The following is a 26,129-nucleotide window of genomic DNA, read 5'->3' on the forward strand; positions in this document are numbered from 1 at the left end:
GGGAGAGTGAGCAGCCAGATGTCGTGGTACATATTGGTACCAACAACATGGGTAGGAAAAAAGAGGAGATCCTGAAAACAGAATACAGGGAGTTAGGAAGGAAGCTGAGAAGCAGGACCTCAAGAGTAGTAATCTCGGGATTGCTGCCTGTGGCACGAGACAGTGAGGATAGGAACAGAATGAGATGGTGGATAAATGCATGGCTGAAGAATTGGAGCAGGTGATAGGGATTCAGATTTCTGGATAATTGGGACCGCTTCTGGGGCAGGTATGACCTGTACAAAAGGAATGGTTTGCACTTAAATCTCAGGGGGACCAATATCCTTTCGGGCAGGTTTGCTAGAGCCATTGGGAGTGGTTTAAACTAATACGGCAGGGGGATGGGAACCAATATGATAGAGCTGAGGATGAGTCAGCAGGTTTACAAGTAAACGATGGATATAACATGAATGTAAGGAAGGACAAGCTAGTGATTGGGTGTAACTACAGACATAGCAAAGGGTTGTACCACAGAGGCAAGATTCAAAAGGGCAAAAAATGCAGAACTGAAGGTACTGTATTTAAATACACGTGGCATTTGGAATAAAGTGGACAAACTTGCGCAATTAGACATTGGTTGGTCTGATGTGGGCATCACTGAGACATAGCTGAAAAAAGGTCACAGCTGGGAGTTTAACATCAAAGGATATACTTTACATAGAAAGGACAGGCAGGAAGGCATAGGCGGTGGTGTGGTTCTGTTGGTAAGAGATGGAATTACATCTTTAGAAAGGGTGAGGTGGTCAGAATGTTGAACCTTTGTGGGTGGAGTTAAGAAACTGCAAGGGGGAGAAAACAATTATGGGAATCATATATAGGCCTCCAAATAGTGGCCAAGATGTCAGGCTGAGATTGCAGAGGGAGCTGGAAAAGGCATGTAATAAAGGTAATGATGCAATTGTTATGGGGGACTTCAATATGCAAGGGTATTGGGAAAATCAGGTTGGTGTCAGATCACGACGGAATGTATTGAATGCCTATGAGATAGCTCTTTAGAGAGGCTTGTGCTTGAGCCTACTCTGGGAAAGGCTATCTTAGATTGGGGGGTTGTGTAATAGCCCAGATTTTATTAATCAGTTTAATGTAGAGAACCCTTTGGAGGCAGTGATCATAATATGATTGAATTCGTACTGCAATTCAGACAGGGAAGCACAAGTTGCATGTATCAGTATCACAATGGAATAAAGGGAATTACAGAGGCATGAGAGAGGAGCTTGCCCAGGCGGATTGGAGGAGGATACTGGCGGGAATGACGGCAGAACAGAGGTGGCTGAAGATTCTGGGAATACATCACAAGGCGCAGGGCAGATAGGTCCAACGGAAGTAGTTGTTGTCAAGCGGCAGGGCTAGGTAACTATGGCTGACAAGGAAAGTTGAGGAATATATAAAAGCCAAGGAAAGGGCATATAAGCTAACAAAAGTAAGTGTGAAGTTGGATGATTGGGAAGCTTTTAAAATCCAGCAAAGGGCAACTAAAAATGCTATAAGAAGGGAAAAGATGAAATATGAGGGCAAACCAGCCAATAATATAAAGCAGGATACCAAGAATTTTGTCAGTTATATAAAGAGTAAAAGAGAGGTGAGAATTGATATTGGACCACTGGAAAATGATGCTGATGAGGTAGCAATGTAGGACAAAGAAATAGCAGATGAACTTAATATGTACTTTGCACCTGTCTTCACTATGGAAGACACTAGCAGTGTGCCAGAGGTGCTTGAGTGTCAGGAGTGAGTGCCATTGCTATTACAAAGAAAAAAGTGCTAGGCAAACTCGTAGGTCTTAAGGTGAATGTCACCTGGACCAGATTGACTACATCATTCCAGAGTCCTGAGAGAGGTTGCTGAAGAGATCATGGATGTAGTGGTTATGATCTTTCAAGAATCACTTGATTCAGGCATGGTCCCGGAGGATTGGAAAATTGCAAATGTTACTCCACTCTTTAAAAAGGGAAGAAGACAAAAGAGAGGAAGATCCATTATTAAGGATGAGGTTTCAGGATACTTGAAGATTAATGATAAAATAAGCATGGTTTCTGTAAAGGGAAATCTTGCCTGAAAAATCTGTTAAGAGTTCTTCAAGGAAATAACAAGCAGGGTAGATGAAGGAGAGGCAGTGGATGTCATTCATTTAGATTTTCAGAGGGCATTTGATAAGATACCACACATGAAGCTGTTCAGCAAGTTAAACAGGAAAGATACTGGCATGGATAAAGGAATGGCTGGATAGGCAGGAGGCAGAATAAAGGGGGCTTTTTCTGGTTGGCTGCCAGTGACTAGTGGTGTTCTTCAGGAGTCAGTATTAGGACTGCTACTTTTCACATTGTTTGTCAATGATTTGGATAGTGGAATTGTGGCTTTGTGGCAAAGTTTGCAGATGATACGAAGATAGGTGGAGGGGTAGGTAGTGCTGAGGAAACAATGTGATTACAGCAGGACTTAGACAGATTGGAAGAATGGACAGAAAGTGGCAGAAGGTATACAGTGTTGGGAAATGTATGATGCATTTTGGTAAAAGGAACAATAATGCAGACTATTATCTAAATGGGGAGAAATTTCAAATATCAGAGGTGCAAAGGACTTGGGAGTCCTCATGCAAGACTTCCAGAAAGTTAGCTTACTGGTTGAGTCTGTGGTAAAGAAGGCAAATGCAATGTTGGCATTTATTTCAAGGGGAATAGAACATAAAAACAAGGTGGTATTGCTGATGCTTTATAAAATACTAGTCAGGCTGCACTTGGGAGTATTGTCAACAGTTTTGGGCTCCTTACCTCAGAAAGGGTGTATTGTCGTTGCAGATAATCCACAAGAGGTCCTTTAGGATGATTCCAGGAATGAAGGGTTTAATCAGTGAGAGTTTGGCAGCTTTGAGATGCATGGGGATCTCATTGAAACCTACCCAATGTTGAAAGGACGAGATAGGGTGGACGTTTCCTATGGTGGGAGTATCCAGAAGTAGGGGGTGCAGCCTCAAAACTCGGGCAACCTTTTAGAACAGAATTCAGGGCGAATTATTTTTGCCAAAGAGTGGTGAATCTGTGGAAATCTGTGCCACAGACTGCAGTGGAGGCCAAGTCTATGGGTATATTCAAAGTGGAAGTTGATAGATTCCTGATTGGTCGGGGCATCAAGGGATATGGTGAGAAGGCATCAAGAGATCTGGTGAGAGGGCAGATTACAATTGTTGAGGGAAAAATGAATTAAAACTTGTATCAAGACATTTTACAGGAAAATGTCAGGATAGTCATCCATCACCTGAAGCTTAACAGAAGTTGGATAATGCATTAAGATCGAGAGACAAGAGTAAATCAACAACAGAATGGTTTCAAAAGGAGAAAATTTCATGTTTTGGAATGGTGGAGTCAAAGTCCTGACCTTAAACCTATAAAAAATGTTGTGGAAGGACCTGAAGCAAGCAACTCATGCAAGGAAGCCCACCAGCATCTCGGAGTTGAAGCAGTTTTGTAAGGAGGAATGGCCTAAAATTCCTCCAAGCAGATGTGCAGGACTGATCAACAGTTACCAGAAATGTTTGGTTGAAGTTATTGCTGTACAAGGGATAACACCAGTTACTGAAAGTAAAGGTTTACATACTTTTTCCAACAAATACATGTAATATTGGATCATTTTTCTCAACAGATAAATGATCAAGGATAATTTTTGTTTGTTATTTATTTGATTGGGTTATCTTTATCTTGTTTTAGGACTTGTGTGAAGATCTAATCAGATTTTGGGTCATATTTATGCAGAAATAGAGAAAATGCTACACAGTTCACAAACTTCCAAGCACCACTGTACATTGAGATTATTTTAGCATTACGAACATTGAGATTATTTTAGCATTTTACATTTTTAAAAATGAGTTAAATACACTCAGTTGACTTAAGGAAATTAGTCAAATTAGAATTTGTCAAACTACGTATGCGCATGTCAGAAGTGTTTGTTAACATATTTCTTGAGATTCACTTGCAGGCATTACCGATAAATAAATACAATAAAATTTATGCAGAAAACTACACATAGTCTTGACAAACAACCAATAAGGAAATGAAGACAAATTATGCAACTAAAAATGTATTGAGAACATGAGTTGGAGTCCTTGAAAGTGAACCTGCAGGTTGTAGAATCAGTTCAGAGTTGAGGTGAGTGACGTTATGCACACTGGTTCAGGAGCCTGATGGTTGAAGGATTATAACTGTTCCTGAACCCGATACCATTTGAAATGATGTATGATCTGGTGACCTAAGCTCCTGTACCTTCTGCCAGATGGTGGTAGTGAGATGAGAGCAGGGCCTGAATGGTGGGGGCTCTTGATGATGGTTGTTGCTTTCTTGTAGCTGAGCTCCATGTAAATGTGCTCCATGGTGGGGAGAGCTTTGCATGTTATGGCCTGGCTTGTAACCACCACCTTCTGTTGACTTTTCTGTTCCTAAGTATTGGTGTTTCCATTCCAGGCTGTGATCAACCAGTCAAGATACTCTCCACTGTGCATCTATAGAAGTTTGTTAAAGTTTTAGATGACACGCTGTATCTACACAAACTTCTAAGAAAGTAGAGGCACTGCCATGCTGTCTTTATAATGGCACCTGCATTCTGATCCCAGGACAGATCCTTTGATACAGGGGTCCCCAACCTTTTTAGCACCACGGACTGGTTTAATATTGACAATATTCTTATGGACCGGCCGACTGGAGTGGGGGAGGGGGTGGTGTTCAAGTAGGGTTAAACTCACCTCAACATGTCTTTTACAGTTAGGGTTGCCAACTTTCTCACTCCCAGATGAGGGACAAAAGTAGCAGTCAAATCTCGGAACACTTGTGTTTACCCCAGAATGACTCCCATGACCATGAAGCCTTGCGCGTGTGCGTACGTGCCAATTTTTTTCCCTACAAATCGGCTTTGGCTTAATCTTCCTGACTATACTGTATATACATTATTTCTACTTTGTATAGGCTGTGTATTTATAACATTCCTGCTTTTACTATATGTTAATTTTAGGTTTTGTGTGTTATTTGGTATGATTTGGTAGGCTATTTTTTGGGTCTGGGAACGCTCAAAAGTTTTTCCCATATAAATTAATGGTAATTGCTTTGCTTTACGCCATTTTGGCACAAAAGGTTTCATAGGAACGCTCTACCTTAGTGGGGAAAATACGGGACAAGGGTGGTCTCGTATGGGACAAACCAATTTAGCCCAATATACGGGATGTTCTGGCTAATACAGGACAGATGGCAACCCTATGCTCAAGTTCAACAGTACGTAACAGGGAATGAGGAAAAGGTGCAGCTGACTTATATCGTTTCCTCACGGCCCAGTAGCACATGCTCTGTGGCCCGGTACCGGTCTGCAGCCCGGTGGTTGGGGACTGCTGCTTTGATATGATAACACCAAGGAATTTAAAGATATTGACCCTCTCTACTTCTGATCACCAAAATATGGGCAACTCAGCAGAATTTTGTGTTTTGCTGCTTTACTCCATTAAGAATCCAAGAGCAGAGTGCAGGTGCTCTAGGACTGGTGATCAGCTCAGTAGGTGATGCAGCCTTTGAGTGCTGAAGCTCTGAATGTCTGTCCAAAAAACTAGGTGCAAGACAGTACTGCATTGCATCCCGTTCTCGCAATTACTCCGTCTCCGCCGCATCTGCTCTCAGGATGAGGCTTTTCATTCTAGGACGAGGGAGATGTCTTCCTTTTTTAAAGAAAGGGGCTTCCCTTCCTCCACTATCAACTCTGCTCTTAAACGCATCTCCCCCATTTCACGTACATCTGTTCTCACTCCATCCTCCTGCCACCCCACTAGGAATAGGGTTCCCCTGGTCCTCACCTACCACCCCACCAGCCTCCGGGTCCAACATATTATTCTCCGTAATTTCCGCCACCTCCAACGGGATCCCACCACTAAGTACATCTTTCCCTCCCCCCCCCCCCGCATTCCGCAGGGATCGCTCCCTACACAACTCCCTTGTCCATTCATCCCCCCCATCCCTCCCCACTGATCTCCCTCCTGGCACTTATCCGTGTAAGCGGAACAACTGCTACACATGCCCTTACACTTCCTCCCTTACCATCATTCAGGGCCCCAAACAGTCCTTCCAGGTGAGGCAACACTTCACCTGTGAGTCGACTGGGGTGATATACTGCGTCCGGTGCTCCCGATGTGGCCTTTTATATATTGGCGAGACCCGACGCAGACTGGGAGACCGCTTTGCTGAACATCTACGCTCTGTCTGCCAGAGAAAGCAGGATCTCCCAGTGGCCACACATTTTAATTCCACATCCCATTCCCATTCTGACATGTCTATCCACAGCCTCCTCTACTGTAAGGATGAAGCCACACTCAGGCTGGAGGAACAACACCTTATATTCCGTCTGGGTAGCCTTCAACCTGATGGCATGAACATCGACTTCTCTAACTTCCGCTAAGGCCCCACTTCCCCCTCGTACACCATCTGTTACTTATTTTTATGCACACATTCTTTCTCTCACTCTCCTTTTTCTCCCTCTGTCCCTCTGAATATACCTCTTGCCCATCCTCTGGGTCCCCCCCCCCCGCCCCGTCTTTCTTCCCGGACCTCCTGTCCCATGATCCTCTCGTATCCCTTTTTGCCTATCACCTGTCCAGCTGTTGGTTCTATCCCTCCCCCTCCTGTCTTCTCCTATCACTTTGGATCTCCCCCTCCCCCTCCAACTTTCAAATCCCTTACTCAGTCTTCCTTCAGTTAGTCCTGATGAAGGGCCTTGGCCTGAAACGTCGACTGCGCCTCTTTCTGCAGATGCTGCTTGGCCTGCTGCATTCACCAGCAACTTTGATGTGGTTTGCTTGAATTTCCAGCATCTGCAGAATTCCTGTTGACTGCATTGTAAGAGTTTAGGTCAAATCTCATGTACTTAGAAGTCGTGGTTTAGGTCTTGCATAAATATTTCAGAAGCATTGGGCATTTTTATGTCTAAATATGAAAAAAAATTGGAGAGAGATCTCTCTGCCTTTCACAACATTTAAAAATAAATCCTGCAGTGGTTTTCTGTGGAAGATGTTTTTTTAAATTCATGGAATGATTCCAAACAACACTTTGTAGATGTATAAAGGGGGTTGTAAGTAAGAATTGGGCCAAACTTTTTCTAAAATGCTATTGCAAGCTTCAGTATTAAAAAATCCACAAAACAATATTAATTAATCTAGGTACAGCATTTTTTTTACTTCCTGAAATAAATGAAGTATGGATTCAGAAAATGAAGTTAATTTCTTTGTAAAAGTTTTGGTAGCTTGCAGTAAAGAAATTTAACATTCAACTGAAAATGGACAAGAATTTAGGATAAAGCAATCCACTGCCAAAAGCTCAGAATTTGGGCTATAATCTTTCAGTTGTGAAGACCCAATTGACATTCTGAAATTGCTGAAAATATCAATTCTGATCCGAACGGGAATTTAAAGGGCATGAAGATTGTTTGCATTTGCCTAGCCTCAACACTGAGGAGAAATTGGATGATTTGCAAAGGAAGATACTGATATTTTCCCCCTTTCTTTAATACTCCCTATGAGTTTGGATCAGAAATACTGTACTAAGAATCATTTACCTCTTCATTTCTGAATCTCTCTTTCACAAATTTGTATAAGGATGCTAACATCCTTCCACCATTGAGCCCTGGCTGCCAAGTTGACTCTTAAATCTCAAATGCTTTAATTATTTTCTTTTTCCTCTTTCCCCCATTCCCCCCCTCCATGTTTTTTCTGTTTTTCAATCAAAAACTTATCCCCTTTCCACATTGATTTTTGTCTCCATCTGAACAGCCATGTGAGGAATTCCAAGACCACTATTTTTGAAACCATTCTGTTTCATCCTACTTACATAACCTTACTATTTTTAATTTTCTCTTTCTGGCTTCTCTCCTGTTTACTGTACTTCTGGTTCCTGTTCTGTAAGGAGAAGTTCCCAGTTTTTTGTTTTTTTTTCCCCACCTGCCACCTTTTTAACCTCTCCTCTCTGTTCCTCCATGTTTCATGATTTGTGAAGCTGGATTGTATGATTTTTATCGTCTGGCCAGCTTTGAGCTGGTACTGAGATGGATATAATTACCATTTTCTCTAATATTCCAAGTGTTCCTAAAGCTGGAAACTAAGTAATCCACAATAACAAATTTAGAAGAGGTACTTGATAAATGTAAAATATACTCGTCTCTGCAGCTTTAGTTAATTCATTAAAATGTTCTGAAAACATTGATAGTACCACTAATTGCCCAGTCTCTCTCTTCCTAAGTCCCTGCACTTTGTTCCCTCTTGAGGTTTGATAATCTTAGCAGTAGTAGCTAGCTGGGTGCCCTCGTTGAGCCAATCCAGTAGTGTCTTCACAAGATGGCAGCAGACTAGCAAGAAATTTTAATAATCTTTTAGGGCTTCTGCAAACAGTGCTCATTAAGGGATTGTTAATAAAAAAAAAAATTGGGCTGGGAATGCTAATTTTGCCCTCCCACAATTGAGATTGGTGATTATTTCAGTGGATCTGTAGGCCTCTGTAAACACCAGAATTACCTGCCTAATGCATTAGGTTTAATAGCAAAATACTGGATGTTATAGGGTGGGTAGGACTGAGGGGGTGGGGTGGGGGGAAAGAAAGATAAGTTGCAATTCCAGTCCTGATGAAGCATCTCAACCTGAAATATTGACTGTTTACCCTTTGCCATAGATGCTACCTGGCCTGCTAGGTTCCTCCAGCATTTTTTGTTTGTTGCTATAATGAAGCCATATGGCTTAGCACCGCTGCAGCAGAGCAACACATTTCACATCCTGCCTTGAAATGGGGCTGCATGGAGGAAAATGCTTCAAAATATTGCATCCATTATCCTCATTTTTTCCATTGTGTTGAAGAGTGGCAAATGCATATTTTCATTACACAGTACCAACATTGTTCCTATTCGATGCTGCTGATAGAAAAGTCATTATAAATGAATTTGCATTATTTTTATCATCTTGTAATTGTTTTCTGTTCAGTTCTTGTTTCCTCATAGAAAGAATGTGGAGGCTTTAGAGGGTGCAATGGAGATTTATCAGAATATTGCCTGTTTCAGAGAGCATGTTTTATGAGGATAGGGTGTGAGGTGACTTAATAGAAGTGTACAAGATGGTCAGAGGCATTAGTAGTGTGCACAGCCTGAAACTTCTTTCCAGAGTGGAAACGGCTAGTACAAGGAGCCATAACTTTTAAGGTATTTAGAGAAAAGAATAGGGGAGAGGTCAGAGGTATTTTTTTAAGGCAGTGATTGGTGTGTGGGATGCTCTGCCAGGGGTGTAGAAGAGGCAGATGTATCAGGAACATTTAAAGTACTCTCAGATAAGCACAGGGATGAAAGAAAAATGGAGGGCTATGTGGGAGGGAAGGGTTAGGTTGATCTTAGAGTAGGTCAGAGTCAGCACAATGATGCTGGCCAAAGGGTCTACTGTGCTGTACTGTTTTATGTTCTGTATCTGTTTTGATTGTGAAATTGAGAGGTTTTCTTTTGCATGCAAGGGCCCAATATGTGAAAGCGATTCCAATCTAACTTGCCTGCATTAAATTTGACCTTTTATACTGCAAATGGGTGTGTGCTTGTGATTTAGTCAGTTAACTGTACAGTTGGATTATAAATGTGGCTAAAGTCCTGTACTCGAATGTGTGACCAGCTATGCTTCTATCCCCAGTTTTAACAGCTGACACTCTTATGTCCCAACAGCTACATATCAATTAAATAAAGCACGTTACGTGCAGGAGAGGTTAACTTGTGTATTCACTTTGCAGAGAGAGGGAGAACCACAGATCAACGCACATGAATAAGTTCTCAGTCTAAAAGTAATGCTGAGGGGAGTCATTGTGCTAAAAGAAATGGATCTATACATTACCCTTTCTCCCTTTTTAGATTAAAGTAATATAAAACTATATATGTACAAACATTCAATTTCCCCTTAACAAATTTTCCCATAACTAACTTTGCTATTCTGAAGATTGTCTTTTGGGTGGGGCTCTATTTCTTTCAGGATAGTGCCTCTGGACCTGTGGAGTGGTATCCGGTTCGGCTGGTGTGTTGTCAAAGACAACTTTCTCTGTTGCAGGTGTCACTTTTCTGTTAGTGACCTGATCATCACTGAGAGGCAAGTCCACTGGCTATAATGTGTCCACCTTGTTGGATGCAGTCAACTCGGGCGTGTTCTTCTACTGAGCATCCGGTATCTGGTCCACATGACATCTCTATGTCTGATCTCCAACATCCACTGTGTACATCAGTGTCCAGTTCTTGTAGCTATCCTACTGGGTGCCCACTTGTTTTCCTGATGATTATGTGCTAGGACTTCCTGTCCAACCGTGAGGCTCCTTGTTGATTCACCTGGCAAATGGCTGAACTGTTTATTCGGCACTTCCTTCTATAGGTCTGGTTTCAGGAGGTCTGTGCAAGCTCTCAAATTCCTGCTGATAAACAGCATTGCAGGTGTTTGATTTGTCACCGTACACAAAAAGGAAATTGTCCACTTTGTGCTGTAGAGATGCCTCCTTGTCCATAGCTTTAATGGACTTGAAGGTTTGGACAAGCCTTTCAGCTAACCCATTCATTGCTGGGTGGTGAAGAGCTGACTGAAGTGTTTGATGCCATTTTTCTTCATGAATAGTTTAAACTTCTCTGTGTATTGTGGTCTGTTGTCACTCACAATTTGTTCAGGTAAGCCACTTCTGGTGAAGGTGATCCTCAGGGCGGAAACAGTTGTTTTTGATCTGGTTGACTTCATTGGTATGACCTCTGGCCACTTTGAATGAGCAATCAGAAACATGGAGTCCATGAATGGCCCAGCAGAATCAATATGCACTCTTTGCCATGGTGACAACGGCCACTGCCATGGATGTAAAGGTGCCTGTGGGGGTGCATTTTGAACTGTTTGGCATTCCAAACAGCTTTTGGTCAAGTCTTCAATCTGTCTATCCATTCCTGGCTACCACACGTAGCTCTGGGTGAGAGTCTTCATCTTGATGGTACTCAGGTGACCTTCATGCAGATTCTCTAACGCTCTGATGTGCAGTTTCGAGGGAACCACAGCATGAGATCCAGACATCAGGGTTCTTTGACATACCGACAGTAAGTCTCGTCTCACTGAGAACACTATAACGGGATTACCCTGAGCTGGCCATCCTTGCATGGTGATGTCATAGACTTTTGTCAATGTTGGGTCATTCTTTGTTTTTCTTTGTATTTCAGAGTTTGTTACCAGCAACTAGCCCACCAGTGCTGTGAGGAACACCTGTGCTGGGTCACAGGATGAAGACTTTTCTTCAGTTGCCAACAGTGGAAGACGTGACAAGCCATCAGTGTTGCTATGTTGTTTAGTACCCTTGAGCTCTGTCATAAGTGTGGGCTCCTAGGAACAGACCCCAACATTGCAACTGGGTTACGGCCATCACTGGGATTCCCTTCCTGAGATTGAAAATGGACACAAGGGGCTGGTGGTCTGTCACCAGAGTAAATTTTTGTCCGTAGAGGTAGCGGTAGAGCTTTATTTTCCCCCACACTGGACTAAGGACCTCTCGGTCAATCTGTGCGTAGTTGTGTTCTGCGCTCAACAGTGACCTTGATGCAAATGCAATCGGATGTTCAGATCCACCTTTCATGTGTGTGACAAAACAGCACCAATGCTATAAGGAGACGGATTGAATGCCAGTCTGATGAGCAGAGATGTGTTATATTGAGTGAGCAGTTCATCTGATGCTATTAGTGTGTTTATTTGAATGCCCTTTCACATATTTCTGACCATTCCCACCTTGCTCCCGTCTGTAACTGTGCATTCAATGGATGCAGTACTGTAGCAATGTTTGGGAGAAACTGGTGGTAGTAGCTTACAAGGCCCAAGTATGATCTGAATTGTGATACATTTTCCATTCTGGGTGCTTGTAGCACTACTTCAGTCTTCTCTTGTGACAAATGTAAGCCCTGCTTGGCAATGAGATATCCATAATGAGATTTCATTCTTGGAAAAACTTACATTTCTCTCTCTTTGCACGCAGACCATACTCACTCAGTGAAGTTCTGCAGGTCCTCTTCATCATTCTTGCCAGGCACAATGATGTCATCAAGGTAACATTGTGTTCCTGGGTTATCTTGGAGCACTTGGTCCATTGCTCTTTGCCAAATTGCTGGAGCTGATACAATGCCAAAGACGAGATGATTAAGCGAGGACAGTCTCTTGTGATTGTGAGGAACTTATTGTTTGACGACTCAATCTCCATTTGCAGATAGGCTTGTGACAAGTCAGTCTTTGAAAACCTCTCCCTGCCTGCCAAAGATGCAAACGTGTCTTCTATTCATGACAGTGGATACTGCACAGTATGCAGCACAGGATTGATGCTCACTTTGAAGTACCCACATATGCAAACAGCACCGGGCTTCCGTTTCTTGATCACCAGGACAATCGGCATGGCTCATTCACTCAACCTTGGAGAGAATTCCAGACATCTCCAAGTTCTGCAGTTCAGCATTCACTTTAGGACGTAGTGTGTAAGGCACTGGTTGCCTTTTACAGAATTGTGGTGTTGCTGTTTCATTCAGTTCAATTCTGGCATTCATGCCTTTGAGTTTACCAATTCCCTTCTCAAACGCATTCTTATTAGCATTAAGCAGCTGTGCCAGTCTCTGGCTAGTGCTGTTGTTTGGCTGCAGTTGTCTGTTGATGACACATTGAGAGCTTTGATTCCGTGCCAGTCTAGTTGGATTTTTCTCAATCATTCATGTCCAAAGGTGCTGGCCCTCCACTTCTCAACACGTAAAGCTCTAACTGCTGCATTTGACTGCCATACATCACCTTTACTTTAACTTTGCCTTTGGGAGATGCGTTTTCACCTGTGTAGGTCGTTAGCATACTGAGGTCTTTTTCTAATGGAATCTTAAACTGTTGTAGTCAGCCTTGGAAATTACAGACAAAGCTAACCCAGTATCCAGGGTTAGCTTTGTGTTTTACACCAGGCACATCTGTTGTGGTGCATGTGATTTTGTGATCTGCGTCAGTAACTTTATGCAATTCTAGGCTTTGACATCTCACGTTTGTCACACTCTGTGTTATTCAGTTTCATGTTTAGTCACTTTGTGCATTTCACAATCACTAAATCATTAGTTTCATTCAAGCAAAAGCTATCTGGGAGAGATTAGTCATTGGGTTTAATCACTTCTATGTACACTTTAGTGAAGTTCAGTATGTTGTGTAATTACACATTTTAAAGGCATTAGTAAAAATATTTAATTACTATACATTTCTGCTGTATTACATTTAGATAGTATAGTAATATGAATTCAAATGCAAAAGTGATGTCAATATAAGATAAAGCAATTTTTGGCAATCCATCTTTGTATTGAAGCTAAGTGACTTCAATGCTAATACATTCCCAGAATGAAATATTTCCACTCAAGTGCAGTTGATACCATAGCGCCTCCACTGCAAGTACCTGGGCAGTTCAATATTGTGATGTCTTAGTTATTTAGTGTTACCTTGTAATTGTAATCTTGTTTGTTTTAATGTCCATTATTAACTGAGTTATTCAAATTATTTTCCTTGGATCTTCATAGGTAATAAAAAAAGAAATCTTTTAAGTACTAACCAGGTGAATTTAAATGTATATTACTAATTCTCCTCCAAGTGAATATTTTCAACTTTAAAAGATGCAAAGAACTGGGCTATCCATTACATAGTGTGTTTACAGATAATACAGATATTACTTGGAAGAGAAATGGGATAAGAAATTAGACAAATCCATTGATAGATTCCCAAAATTGTTATATTCAGTAACTACTTTGGCCTTTTATGTTGATATTAAGACCTGCTGAAGTCAAACTTCTATTTTGTATTATTGGCACAAAATGAAGATTGCTTTTGACTGGGCTGAAGGTAATGGTTCTCAACTGAATTCTTTGCTTAATATTTCTTGCAAATGTTTTGAACATGCAGGATTTAAGATCCCAGTGTTGCAAGTCACTGGTGTTAAAGATTTTAATTTTCTGTTGGACTGGCTAGAGGTGGCAGAATGTACATTCCTGTAATAAGAATAGTATATCATTCCATGCCTCAATGTTTATTATTAGAGCTTCACTCTTTTCTGTCTGTTAATGGGAAGGAGAACATCTAAGAAAATTGATGTTAATTTTCATGCCTGTAGTTAGCTAAAGTTTTGAGTATATAATGGAGGCAAAAAATTTTAAATTTCACTATTTGTTCATGTTAGATGTCCAGAATGTTTTGTAAAGTATTGTCTTGTCAAAATAGCAATAGAAATTAAATTTAAACTTGGGGTGGGCAGATCTTTCCAATTTCCTTAACAAATATAGGAACTGATACATTATCAGTGTCCATCAGTGTAGTTCCTGTTAGAGCTCATATTCAATCTTTCAAATCATTGTTTTCTGTAATTTTATCGCTATCAATAACAATTTTCAACTGGAGAAAGCCATTTAACTAATGTCTCATGTTTGCAGATTAAAATTGTGACAACATTGGTATTGCAAAAATGTAATTCCAGTTAATTGGGACACATTGGGACCATTTTGGCCCAATTAAGCAGCTGCCTCAATTAGCTGAAGATAGAAGATATTAAAAAAAGACAAACTGAATAACAAATAATGTATTTGATTGAAATGCAAAACAAATTAGAATGCTACCAATACTACTACAGTACTATATAACTATTAGTTCCTAATATTTACCGACAGAGGAATTCATCCAGTGTACACCATGTTCTTTCGTAAAAAAAATTATTGCAGACATGCCGTGCAGATAATGGACTGCCTTCATATAATGCTTTCGATGATTGCCTCCTTCAGACCTTCACTGCCATTGTAACATTCAAGATGATTGTTGATACCTCAATTATTCATTCCTAACTTGAAGTAGTGAAATCATTTCATTTTCACTCCGGCCATTTCTGGCATCTGCAAGCCTGAATGCTTGAAACCGCAGTAAGCAAAACTGTTCTGAATTGTCTTAATGCTAATTTCTCAGCGACTATCAGTGACAAAAATCACTGCTTTTTGAACATAAACATGCACAATGGTTTGCTACTAGCAACTACTAAAGCTGTTTGATGTAAGCACATGTAGTCTCTTAATAGCCACATAAGTGCAGATAACTGATGCTAATTAAACCTGTTTGTCTGCCCCTATATGTTCCTGCCCCAGTTAAGTGGCATTGTGTCCCAATTAAACAAAGGGAATTCTGGCAATTTTTTCAATTAGATTTTGTTCTTTAAGCTGTTCCATTAACCAATAGCCCAAATAACCAGAATCCACTGCAATTGAATTGTTGTAGTGGTGATTATTACCAGTTATACTTAGCCTTGGTTTCAGCCTATCCAATGGGCAGCAATTTGAAATAACTTAGAACATTAGATACATAAAGAGATTGTATCACTAGTTGTCATTGTTCAAAATTCAGTTTGAGACATTTTGCCTTGGTAGTTTTCAGTGAATCTCAGTTTACTTATTCAATTAAAGGGACCATTTAACAAGTTGATAAAAGTCCCATACCTATCTCCCCCTCTGCCTCCTATAACAGACTCCATTTCATTCTCCCATTTTCTCTCTCTGCTTTATTTGGTCTGGTGAGGTCACCCAGAGGTTTCTGTAAGATATCTTCTTCCTTCCTGAATCAGGACTTTCCCTTCTCCACGTCTCACCCATATCCCTGCAACTCTACTTATGCCCCCTCTTCCTGAGCACAGAAAGGACAGATTTCCTGGTCCTCTCCTTCTATTCCAGCCTTCATTCAGCAGGTGTTTCTTTGTGATTTCCGGGAGTTTCAACAGAATTCCAACACTAAATGGATTGCCCCTTCCTCTCCCCATTTCTGAGGGTCTGTCGCCTGAACAATTCTCTGGTTAATCTTCTGTTCCCACCAGCCACTCCCCTTTGTACACCACTTGCCCATGCACCCACTGCAGATGCCATACCTGTCTCTCTCTCCCATCCACAAACCAGAGACCCAAGCAGTCCTCCAAATGATTGATGCACTTGTGCTTCTACCAGTCTGGTGTACTGCATTTGGTATTTACATTGTGATCTTCTCAGCATTGGAGAAACTAAACATGAACTGGGTGATTCCTTTGCAGAGCACCTTTGTTCAGACAGCAGAGTGACTCTGGATCACTGTTCCCTGCTGCTTTAATTCTCCATTCCACGGGCACTCTGACTAAGTTGAATGTGGCCTCCTACACAATTAAATAACAATGCTCAACATAAACTTGAACAATACTACTTTTGTCTAGGCACACTAGCCTTTTGGATTTGATTTCACAATTCTGGGCTGCTTGCTTTCATTGTTTCAGGCCTGCCACTTCTACTGCAACTTAATGATATTGGCTCCATTTTTTATTTCTTGTTTCTCTTTCCTCCCGCTTGCCTCCCTCAGTTTACCATCCTGATGTAAAATATTGCTATTTCTTCATTGGCATTGGATCAACCCTTCTTGAATTGCTAAGTAACAACTACAAGGCATTCATGCAGCCTGCACTAATTCAAGGAGGAATCTTGGTATTAAAGATAATTTGAAATTGCCTGCAACTCCATCTGTTCTGTGAATTTTAAAAAAAATTTCAACGCAAGGCATTGCTCCCTCCCTGACCCAATCCCTTTTGGCAATTGTTTTGATGATGTCTAATATATATTTGAAAACCATTTTTTCCAGTTAAACTGCAGCTGCAGGCAGAATCTATCGGAGTTATATCAATCAAGGGAATTTGTGCTAATCGTTACCTTGCTATGAATGAAGATGGCAGATTGTATGGATCGGTAAGTAGAATTAATTGATAATATCAATACTTCATGCTTTTATTCCTTTACCACATGTTATAAATTTACAATTCTTTTGTGTATGCACATATTTGAATATTCAAGCTAAACACGTAGAGTACTAATCATATTTCCTTTAAAATAATACTTGTATACAGCAGGAACTAGGTGATGTTATGTAGCAGGGAGAGTCACAATCATGTTAGTTCACAAATTTTTGTATGGGGAAGAAAGAAGTTTGGCCAGCAATTGTGAACTTTATATTAAAAACATTGGTAAATATTGCTATAAGTAGAAATATTAGTGAAATGCTTTGACCTAAAAGAATATTCCAAAGGCGCGTGCCCTGCCGCAGTCTCTCATCTCTGCTGGAGTCTGTTCTCAGATTATGACAGGGTTTCATTCTTGAGAACGGTTCAAAGTAAGTTTATTACCAAAATACTTCTAGTCACCATGTACAATATCACCATGAGATTCATTTTCTTGTGAGCAGTCACAGTAAATAGAAGCTCAATTGAAGCGGGAGAGTAGAAAAATGGCCTCAGTGGGAAAGTTGTGGGGGTGAGTGGTAGGGTTGGAAGTGGCAAGAATACCTTGATCAAACCTGACAGAAGATGTATGCGATGTTCTATAGTAGCCTGTAAATGCGCCCCATATCCATCTTGCCAGTCTTCCAAAAGCTCATGTCTGAGATGTCAGTAGGTCAAGTGTTTGTAATGCACTGAAGACCCATATTAGCAACTTGGACAAAGAAGTACTATCATCTTCTATCTGTCCCCATTAATCCACCTGACTAAGCCCGTGCCATCTCACATGTGTTTTTTGTCTTGTTCATGCTCCTACCACCACCTCTGCAACATTAACCATATAACAATTACAGCACGGAAACAGGCCATCTTGACCCTTCTAGTCCGTGCTGAACGCTTATTCTCACCTAGTCCCACCAATCTGCACTCAGCCCATAACCCTCCATTCCTTTCCTGTCCATATACCTATCCAATTTGACTTTAAATGACAATATCGAACCTGCTTCTACCACTTCTACTGGAAGCTCGTTCCACACAGCCACCACTCTCTGAGTAAAGTAGTTCCCCCTCGTGTTACCCCTAAACTTTTGTCCCCTAACTCTCAACTCATGCCCTCTTGTTTGAATCTCCCCCTACTCTCAGTGGGAAAAAGCCTATCCACGTCAACTCTATCTATCCCCCTCATAATATTAAATACCTCTATCAAGTCCCCTCTTAACCTTCAACGTTCCAAAGAATAAATACCTAACTTGTTCAACCTTTCTCTGTAACTCAGATGCTGAAACCCAGGTAACGTTCTAGTAAATCTACTCTGTACTCTCTATATTGTTGACATCTTTCCTATAATTCGGTGACCAGAACTGTACACAATACTCCAAATTTGGCCTTACCAATGCCTTGTACAATTTTAACATCACAACTCCTATTACTTAATGCTCTGATTTATAAAGGCCAGCGTACCAAGAGCTTTCTTCACCACCCTATCCACATGAGATTCCACCTTCAGGGAACTATGCACCATTATTCCTAGATCACTCTGTGCTACTGCATTCCTCAATGCCCTACCATTTACCGTGTATGTCCTATTTTGATTAGTCCTACCAAAACGTAGTACCTCACATTTATCAGCATTAAACTTCATCTGCCATCTTTCAGCCCACTCTCCTAACTGGCCTAAATCTTTCTGCAAGCTTTGAAAACCTGCTTCATTATCCACAACGCCACCTATCTTAATATCATCTGCATACTTATCCAATTTACCACCCCATCATCCAGATCATTAATGTATATGACAAACAACATTGGACCCGGTACAGATCCCTGAGGCACACCACTAGTTACCGGCCTCCAACCTGACAAACAGTTATCCACCACTACTCTCTGGCGTCTCCCATCTAGCCACTGCTGAATCCGTTTTACTACTTCAATATTAATACCTAACAATTGAACCTTCCTAACTAACCTTCCGTGTGGAACCTTGTCAAAGGTCTTACTGAAGTCCATGTAGACAACATCCACTGCTTTACTGTCGTCAACTTTCCTAGTAACCTCTTCAAAATATTCAATAAGATTTGTCAAACATGACCTTCCACGCACAAATCCATGTTGACTGTTCCTAATCAGACCCTGTCTATCCAGATAATTATATATACTATCTCTAAGAATACTTTCCATTAATTTACCCACCACAGACGTCAAACTTACAGGCTGATAATTGCTAGGTTTATCTTAGAACCCTTTTTAAACAATGGAACAACATGAGCAATATGCCAATCTTCTGGCACCATCCCCATTTCTAATGACATTTGAAATATTTTTGTCAGAGCCCCTGCTATTTCTACAGTAACTTCCCTCAAGGTCCTCGGGAATATCCTGTCAGGACCCGGAGACTTGTCCACTTTCATATTCCTCAAGAGCGCCAGTACTTCCTCTTCTTTAATCATCATAGTTTCCATAACTTCCCTACTTGTTTCCCTTACCTTACAGAATTCAATATCCTTCACCTTAATGAATACTGAAGAAAAGAAATTGTTCAAAATCTCCCCCATCTCTTTAGGCTCCACACATAGCTGTCCACTCTGATTCTCTAAGGGACCAATTTTATCCCTCACCATCCTTTTGCTATTACTATAACTGTAGAAACCCTTTGGATTTATTTTCACCTTACTTGCCAAAGCAACCTGGTATCTTTTTTTAGCTTTTCTAATTTCTTTCTTAAGATTCTTTTTACATTTTTTATATTCCTTGATCGCCTCATTTACTCCATGCTGCCTATATTTATTGTATGTATCTCTGTTTTTCCGAACCAAGTTTCCAATATCCCTTGAAAACCATGGCTCTCTCAAACTTTTAACCTTTCCTTTCAACCTAACAGGAATATAAAGTTTCTGTACCCTCAAAATTTCACCTTTTAATTACCTCCATTTCTCTATTACATCCTTCCCATAAAACAAATTGTCCCAATCCACTCCTTCTAAATCCTTTCACATCTCCTCAAAGTTAGCCTTTCTCCAATCAAAAATCTCAACCCTAGCTCCAGACCTATCCTTCTCCATAATTATATTGAAACTAATGGCATTGTGATCACTGGACCGGAAGTGCTCCCCAACACATACCTCCGTCACCTGACCTATCTCATTCCCTAACAGGAGATCCAACACTGCCCCTTCTCTAGTTGGTACCTCTATGTATTGCTGCAAAAAACTATCCTGCACACATTTTACAAGCTCCAAACCATCCAGCCCTTTTACAGTATGGGCTTCCCAGTCTATGTGTAGAAAATTAAAATCTCCCACAATCACAACCTTGTGCTTACTACAAGTATGTGCTATCTCCTTACAAATTTGCTCCTCCAATTCTTGCTCCCCATTAGGTGGTCTATAATACACCCCTATAAGTGTTACTACACCTTTTCCATTCCTCAATTCCACCCAAATAGCCGCCATAGACGAGCCCTCTAATCTATCCTGCCAGAGCACCGCTGTAATATTTTCTCTGACAAGCAATGCAACCCCTCCCCCTCTTGTCCCTCCGATTCTGTCACACCTGAAGCAACGAAATCCAGGAATATTTAGTTGCCAATCAGACCCCTCCTGCAACCATGTTTCACTAATAGCTACAACATCATATTTCTAGGTATCAATCCACGCTCTATGCTCATCCACCTTTCTTACAATGCTCCTAGCATTAAAATAAATGCATTTAAGAAATTCTCCACCTCTTACTCTGTTTATTACTAACGGTGCAAATAACTTTACTATTTTCTTTTTCTTCCTTCTCCCTTACATTGGTTCCTACACTCTTGTTCCCCACCCCCCTTGTATCTAGTTTAAATCCACTGGAGCCTCTCTAGCAAACCTACCTGCAAGAATATTTGTTCCCTCCAGTTCAGATGTAAACCGTCCCGCTGGAACAGGTCCCACCTTCCTTGGAAAACTGCCCAATTATCCATAAATCTGAAGGCCTCCCTCCTGCACCATGTCTTCAGCCACGTGTTGATCTGCTCTATTTTACTATTTCTAAACCCGCCTGCACGTGGCACTGGTAACAATCCTGAGATTGCTATCCTTGAGGTCCTGTCCTTTAACTTGGCGCCTAACTCCCTAAACTCACCTTTCAGGACATCTTCACTCTTCCTACCCACATCATTTGTCCCTACATGGACCACGACACCTGGCTGCTTACCCTCCCTCTTGAGAATACCGAGAACTCGATCGGAGATATCGCGGACCCTGGCACCAGGGAGGCAACAGACCATCCGGGATTCTCGATCTCTTCCACAGAACCTCTTATCTGTCCCCCTAACTATCGAATCCCCTATCACTACTGCTCTCCTCTTTTCCCTCCTTCCCTTCTGAGCTGAGGGTCCAGTCTCGGTGCCAGAGACGCAACCACTGCAACTTGTCCCTGGTAGGTCGTCCCCACCAACAGTATCCAAAATGGTATACTTATTATTGATGGGAACGGCCACGGGGGTGCTCAGCTCATTCTGTCTATTCCCCTTCCCTCTCCTGACAGTCACCCAGCTACCTGCCTCCTGACTTTTAGGGGTGACTATCTGCCTGAAACTCCTGTCTATTTCTGCTTCTGCCTCACGAATGATCCAAAGTTCATCCAGCTCCAGCTCCAGTTCCCTAACTTGGTTTGGCAGGAGCTGCAGCTGGATGCACCTTTTGCAGGTGTAGTCCTCAGGGATGATTGTGCTCGCCCTGACTTCCCACATACTGCAAACGGAGCACTCGACTGCCCTAACTGCTGCCTCCGTTACCTACTCCTAAGTTAATTAAATTAGTTAAAGGAACTTACCCAGCCTTACCTCACTGGGAGCAAGCTCGCCCTCAGCCTCTGCTCGCCGAATCACTGTTTTTATGTTTCCCCGTTCTGATGGTGTTTTTTGACCTGAATACTGACCATGTCTCTTTCTACAGAACCCACCTTATCTGCTGATTGTTTCTAGTATCTTACGCTTTTATTTTGAACATCCTAATAGGTTTATAAATATGTAAACTGATGATTTTGGGTGCCTGTGAGATTTTGATTCCATTTCAGCTCAAAAACCTGAAAGGCTAATTTATTACTCTTGGTATAAACTGTTAAACTTCATTTTCATTTGCCTCAGATTAATATTTAGAATACTTAAAATTGTACCACCATATCTTTACCCTCCTGATGCTAATAATGTATTGATTATGTATCAGACTAAAGTATAGTAGTTTGCTGTATGACGTTTGTTATGTACCCCGTAACTGGGTTGCCAAACCAGCAGAAATGGACCACTCGTTGGAGTCTGGATTACTGGGAACTAATAAAGTTTTATTAAAGAAATAAGTAACACAGTACTCTAATCGTAAGGATATAAATGCAACAGGTTAGCAATGATAAAACACACATGTACACAGAACTAGGGTAATAGGAATCAACCAAGCTCTATCGCAGTCTAGGGGTAAAATGATCAGTCTCAAGTGACGCAGAGTTCAGTTCAGCTTAGTACAGTTTGCAGTAATCGCTGTTGTGCCATTAGGGGGAGAGAGAGAGATCTGCAGAATTGATTGAGGCAGACCTTTGATGTTCACAGGTGGTTTCGGGCAGACCCTTTTATGTCTTCTATCCGGCTGTGATCACTGGCTGTGACCCCTCCATTCCGAATACGATCGTTCTTCCGCGGTGAACCCAGCACCCAGGCAAGGGCGGACACACACACCCGGTTCCCACCAATCGTACCTTTACACCCTGTGAGCCTATGGTCGGTTCCCGCGAACCGGACCTCCAAACTCCCACCACTTGTGGGGGCACACTGCTCTTTCCAGGGGTCTTGTTATCTCGTGGTGTGTCGTGCCTTAGCGAACCTGTTCTTTTTATCCCCCTGCTGGGGTATCGCTTGTCCATCAAACTTCAAAAAGTTCAGGTTCAAAGCAACCGGTCTGTCAATATTCTGAATTGTGTTTCTTTTCCATTAATCTCTCTTCTCCTCTCTCATTAACATTTTGAACGTTTCTCCATTGTCTCCCTTATCTCTCTCATTAGCATCAATCGTCTGATAACTTGGTTTTTACCGGGGTAAAAATTATGGGCATGGATACATTATTAGATACACACTAATATACAGGGTCATCAGCTATTCGGCTAATACAGAGAACTTCAAGTTTTAAACACCTTGACAGACAGTCAGCAATCACATTTTCTGTTCCTTTTATATGTTTTATTTTAATATCCTCTAAGACCAGGCTCCAACTTAGCAACCTTTTGTTTTTATCCTTCATAGTGGCCAAAAGCACTAATGGGTTGTGATCAGTGTAAATTCTCAGTGGTTTCCATCCCGGACAAATATAACAAAAGTCGTCCCACACAAACTTAGCATTCTTTAGCAAGAGCTTAGTAAGAGGGAGGGTAATATCTGCAAAGTTTTTGCAAAACTTCCGATAGTACCCCACCATCCCCAAGAACCAGGGCTCTCATGTCTTTCGGGGTGGGGACTTCTGAGATAGCCTGCACCTTAGCCTGCATCGGTGCCAGCTGCCCCTGTCCTACCACATACTCCAGATAAGTGACCTTCGCGTGGCCAAATTCACTTTTTGTGAGGTTCACTATCAGGCTGGCTTCAAACAGCTGTTTAAACAGTTCCTCTACTGCCACAATGTGCTCCTCCCACGTGTCACTCCAGACCACTAAATCGTCAATATACGCTTCTGCGTTCTTTAGCCGTTTTGTCACTGAATTAATCATCCTATAGGGGTGTTGCTTACTAGGCTGACCTGATGTGACAACAACACCATGTACCGTCTCTTTGCATCACCCTGGGACATCTGAACAAACGTCTGCGTGCTGGTTAATTAGCTTTCTCAGCGGCTCGCTCTGTTCGGGGGTTAAGGGAGAGACCTTATCAGCAAGGTTGGCCAAAACAATAGAGTTTTCCCATCTGGTCGGCACCATACTTACCTTTTCAAAATGGGTTTTCCCCTTATCAGGTGGCACCCTAGCCTCATTAATTTTTGTGATAACACCGACTAGGTCTGCTAGCTTATCGTGACAAGCTGATAACATATCAGTAGACTGTAACTGTGTCAGCTCCCGTCTCCAATACTCAATAATATCCTCCCTCATGCTCGGCCAGTAAAACTCTTTCATAATCTATCGACTGTCTTCCTCACCCCAAAATGTCCACCGAGGGGTATCTTGTGGGCCAGGTTGAAAATCTCATCCCCATAAATTTTCGGCACTACCACCTGGGGCACCACCCCCTATTCCTCATCTGCGGGCATGTTACTTGGTCTCCATTTCCTCATTAGTACTCTCTCCTTCACATAATAGCCCACTGGCTCTTTTTTTTAATTCTGCTTCGGAGAGAGCTGTCTCCGTCAAAACCATTAGCTCCTCGTCTTGTTCCTGTGCCTGTATAAGTTCCTTCCTTGCTAATGATAAGTCTACCTCAACTCTCTCACTTCCTTCCGCTCTACTATGCTCCTCCTCACTTTCTAACCCCTCCTGGTACAAGGCTGGTAAAAACATCTCAGCTAAATCTACATTCGCTTTGGCAGCCTTTCTGGACATGCGCCAAGTCCCTGCGCAGACAGGATAAACCTGTGAGTCTGTGGGCGGGGCCTCAATGCTGGCAGGCTGGCTTGTCAGTTTTACTGCTGAGTACACATTTCTGCCGGTGAGGTCATTACCGAGTAAGACCTCCACGTCATCCATCGGTAATTCGGGCCTCACCCCTATCGTTACCGGTCCAGAGACCAAGTCGCTTTTTAGGTGTATCTGGTGCAAAGGTACTGTTTCAGTCCCTTTCCCAATGCCTTTTATCACCCTGACCTCCCCAGTCTGGGTCTCTGTTAGACTTTAGTTCACACTCTTTAAGATCAGTGACTGACAAGCTCCAGTGTCTCTCTAGATCCGTACTGGAACCGGGTTTAACCCCTCCTTCACTGACACCAATCCGGCCGAAATAAACTTCTCGCGCCCTTCCTGAACTTTATCAGACCTCTTCTCCCCTAGCAGTTTGTTTGCCGGCTCAATACAGCCAGTCGGAATTGTCGTTTTTTCCTTTCCCTGTCTCCTTCTTTGGGGCAAAGCACCTGGACGCAATGTGACCGGCTTTCCCACAATTATAGCATACGACCCCAGGAGACTTCCTACTAAATTGCTCTTGGTCTTCCGTATCCTTCTCACTAGTCCCTGGTTTACTTTCTGGCTTTTCTGGCGGACTCTCTCCGCCCTCTTGACTACCCTTCTGGTAGCTTTTACTCAGGGTAAACTTCGCTTTGTGTGTCAACGCGTACTCATCCGCTAACTTAGCAGTTGCGGCTAAGGTTTCTGCTTCTTTCTCATCTAGGTAGGGCCTCATCCCTTCAGGGACACAACTTTTAAACTGTTCAATCAGTATTAGCTGTAGTAGTCTGTCATAATCCCCATTGACCCCTTTTGAGGCGCACCAACGCTCACAATACATCTGCATCTCATGGGCAAACTCTAAGTACGTGCGGCCCCACTGCTTCCTCACATTCCGGAACCTCTGCCGGTATGCCTCCGGGACCAACTCATAAATCTTGAGTATCACCTCTTTCACCACATCATACCTCTGGGCATCTTCTGCGGACAATGCTGAGTAAGCTTGCTGAGCTTTCCCTTTAAGTACGCTCTGAAGCAAAACAGCCCACTTATCCCTCGGCCAGTCCTGACTTGCAGCGACTTCTTCAAAATGTAGAAAGTACCGATCAACATCGGCCTCCTCAAATGGGGTAACCATCCTAACCTCCTGGGTCGCCCTGAACCCTCCACCTTGGTTCGGCATGGGCCCCTGCGCTAGTGTCATCCTTAACTTCTCCAGCTCAAATTCCCTTTCCCTCTGTTTCTCTGTCTCTTCTCTTCTTTGTTCTATCTGCCTTACCTGGATCTCGTGCTCGAGTCTCAATTTTTCCATCTGTAGCTGTACTGCTTCTCCACCAGGTTTGCCCATAGATACCACCTCCAGCTCCCCTTGGGGAAACACACCTTTAGATACATAATGCTCTATGATAGCTCTGTGTATCTCCGCTCTCCTCATTGTCGACTTCCCCTTGAAAAGATTCAACCGTTTGGCAACAGTCGCCAATTCTGATTTCCTGGCGTCCTCTAATGCCGCCAAGGTTGGCGCCTTTAGAAATTCCTCAATCTCCATTTCTGCTGTTTGCCCTTTCTTTCTTTCAGGAATTTTAACCCAATCAATTTACCCAGTCCCAAATTTGGCGTTCAAAATCACGGACGAGATCCCCACTTATGTTACGTACCCCGTAACTGGGTTGCCAAACCAGC

At 42.2% G+C, this 26,129-nt stretch overlaps 1 protein-coding gene across 5 annotated transcripts in view; it reads left to right on the forward strand.

Moving 5' to 3' along the window:
• Window positions 1-26,129, forward strand: part of fgf2 (fibroblast growth factor 2) — a 178,228-nt gene that overhangs the window by 32,399 nt on the left and 119,700 nt on the right. For all 5 annotated transcript variants that reach the window (XM_072256127.1, XM_072256129.1, XM_072256131.1 and 2 more), the window contains exon 2: window positions 16,712-16,815. In XM_072256127.1, the coding sequence (XP_072112228.1) occupies window positions 16,712-16,815 (104 nt within the window). The remainder of the gene's footprint in view (window positions 1-16,711; window positions 16,816-26,129) is intronic.

Source organism: Mobula birostris, chromosome 4 (assembly GCF_030028105.1).
Source record: "Mobula birostris isolate sMobBir1 chromosome 4, sMobBir1.hap1, whole genome shotgun sequence".
NCBI lineage: Eukaryota > Metazoa > Chordata > Chondrichthyes > Myliobatiformes > Myliobatidae > Mobula > Mobula birostris.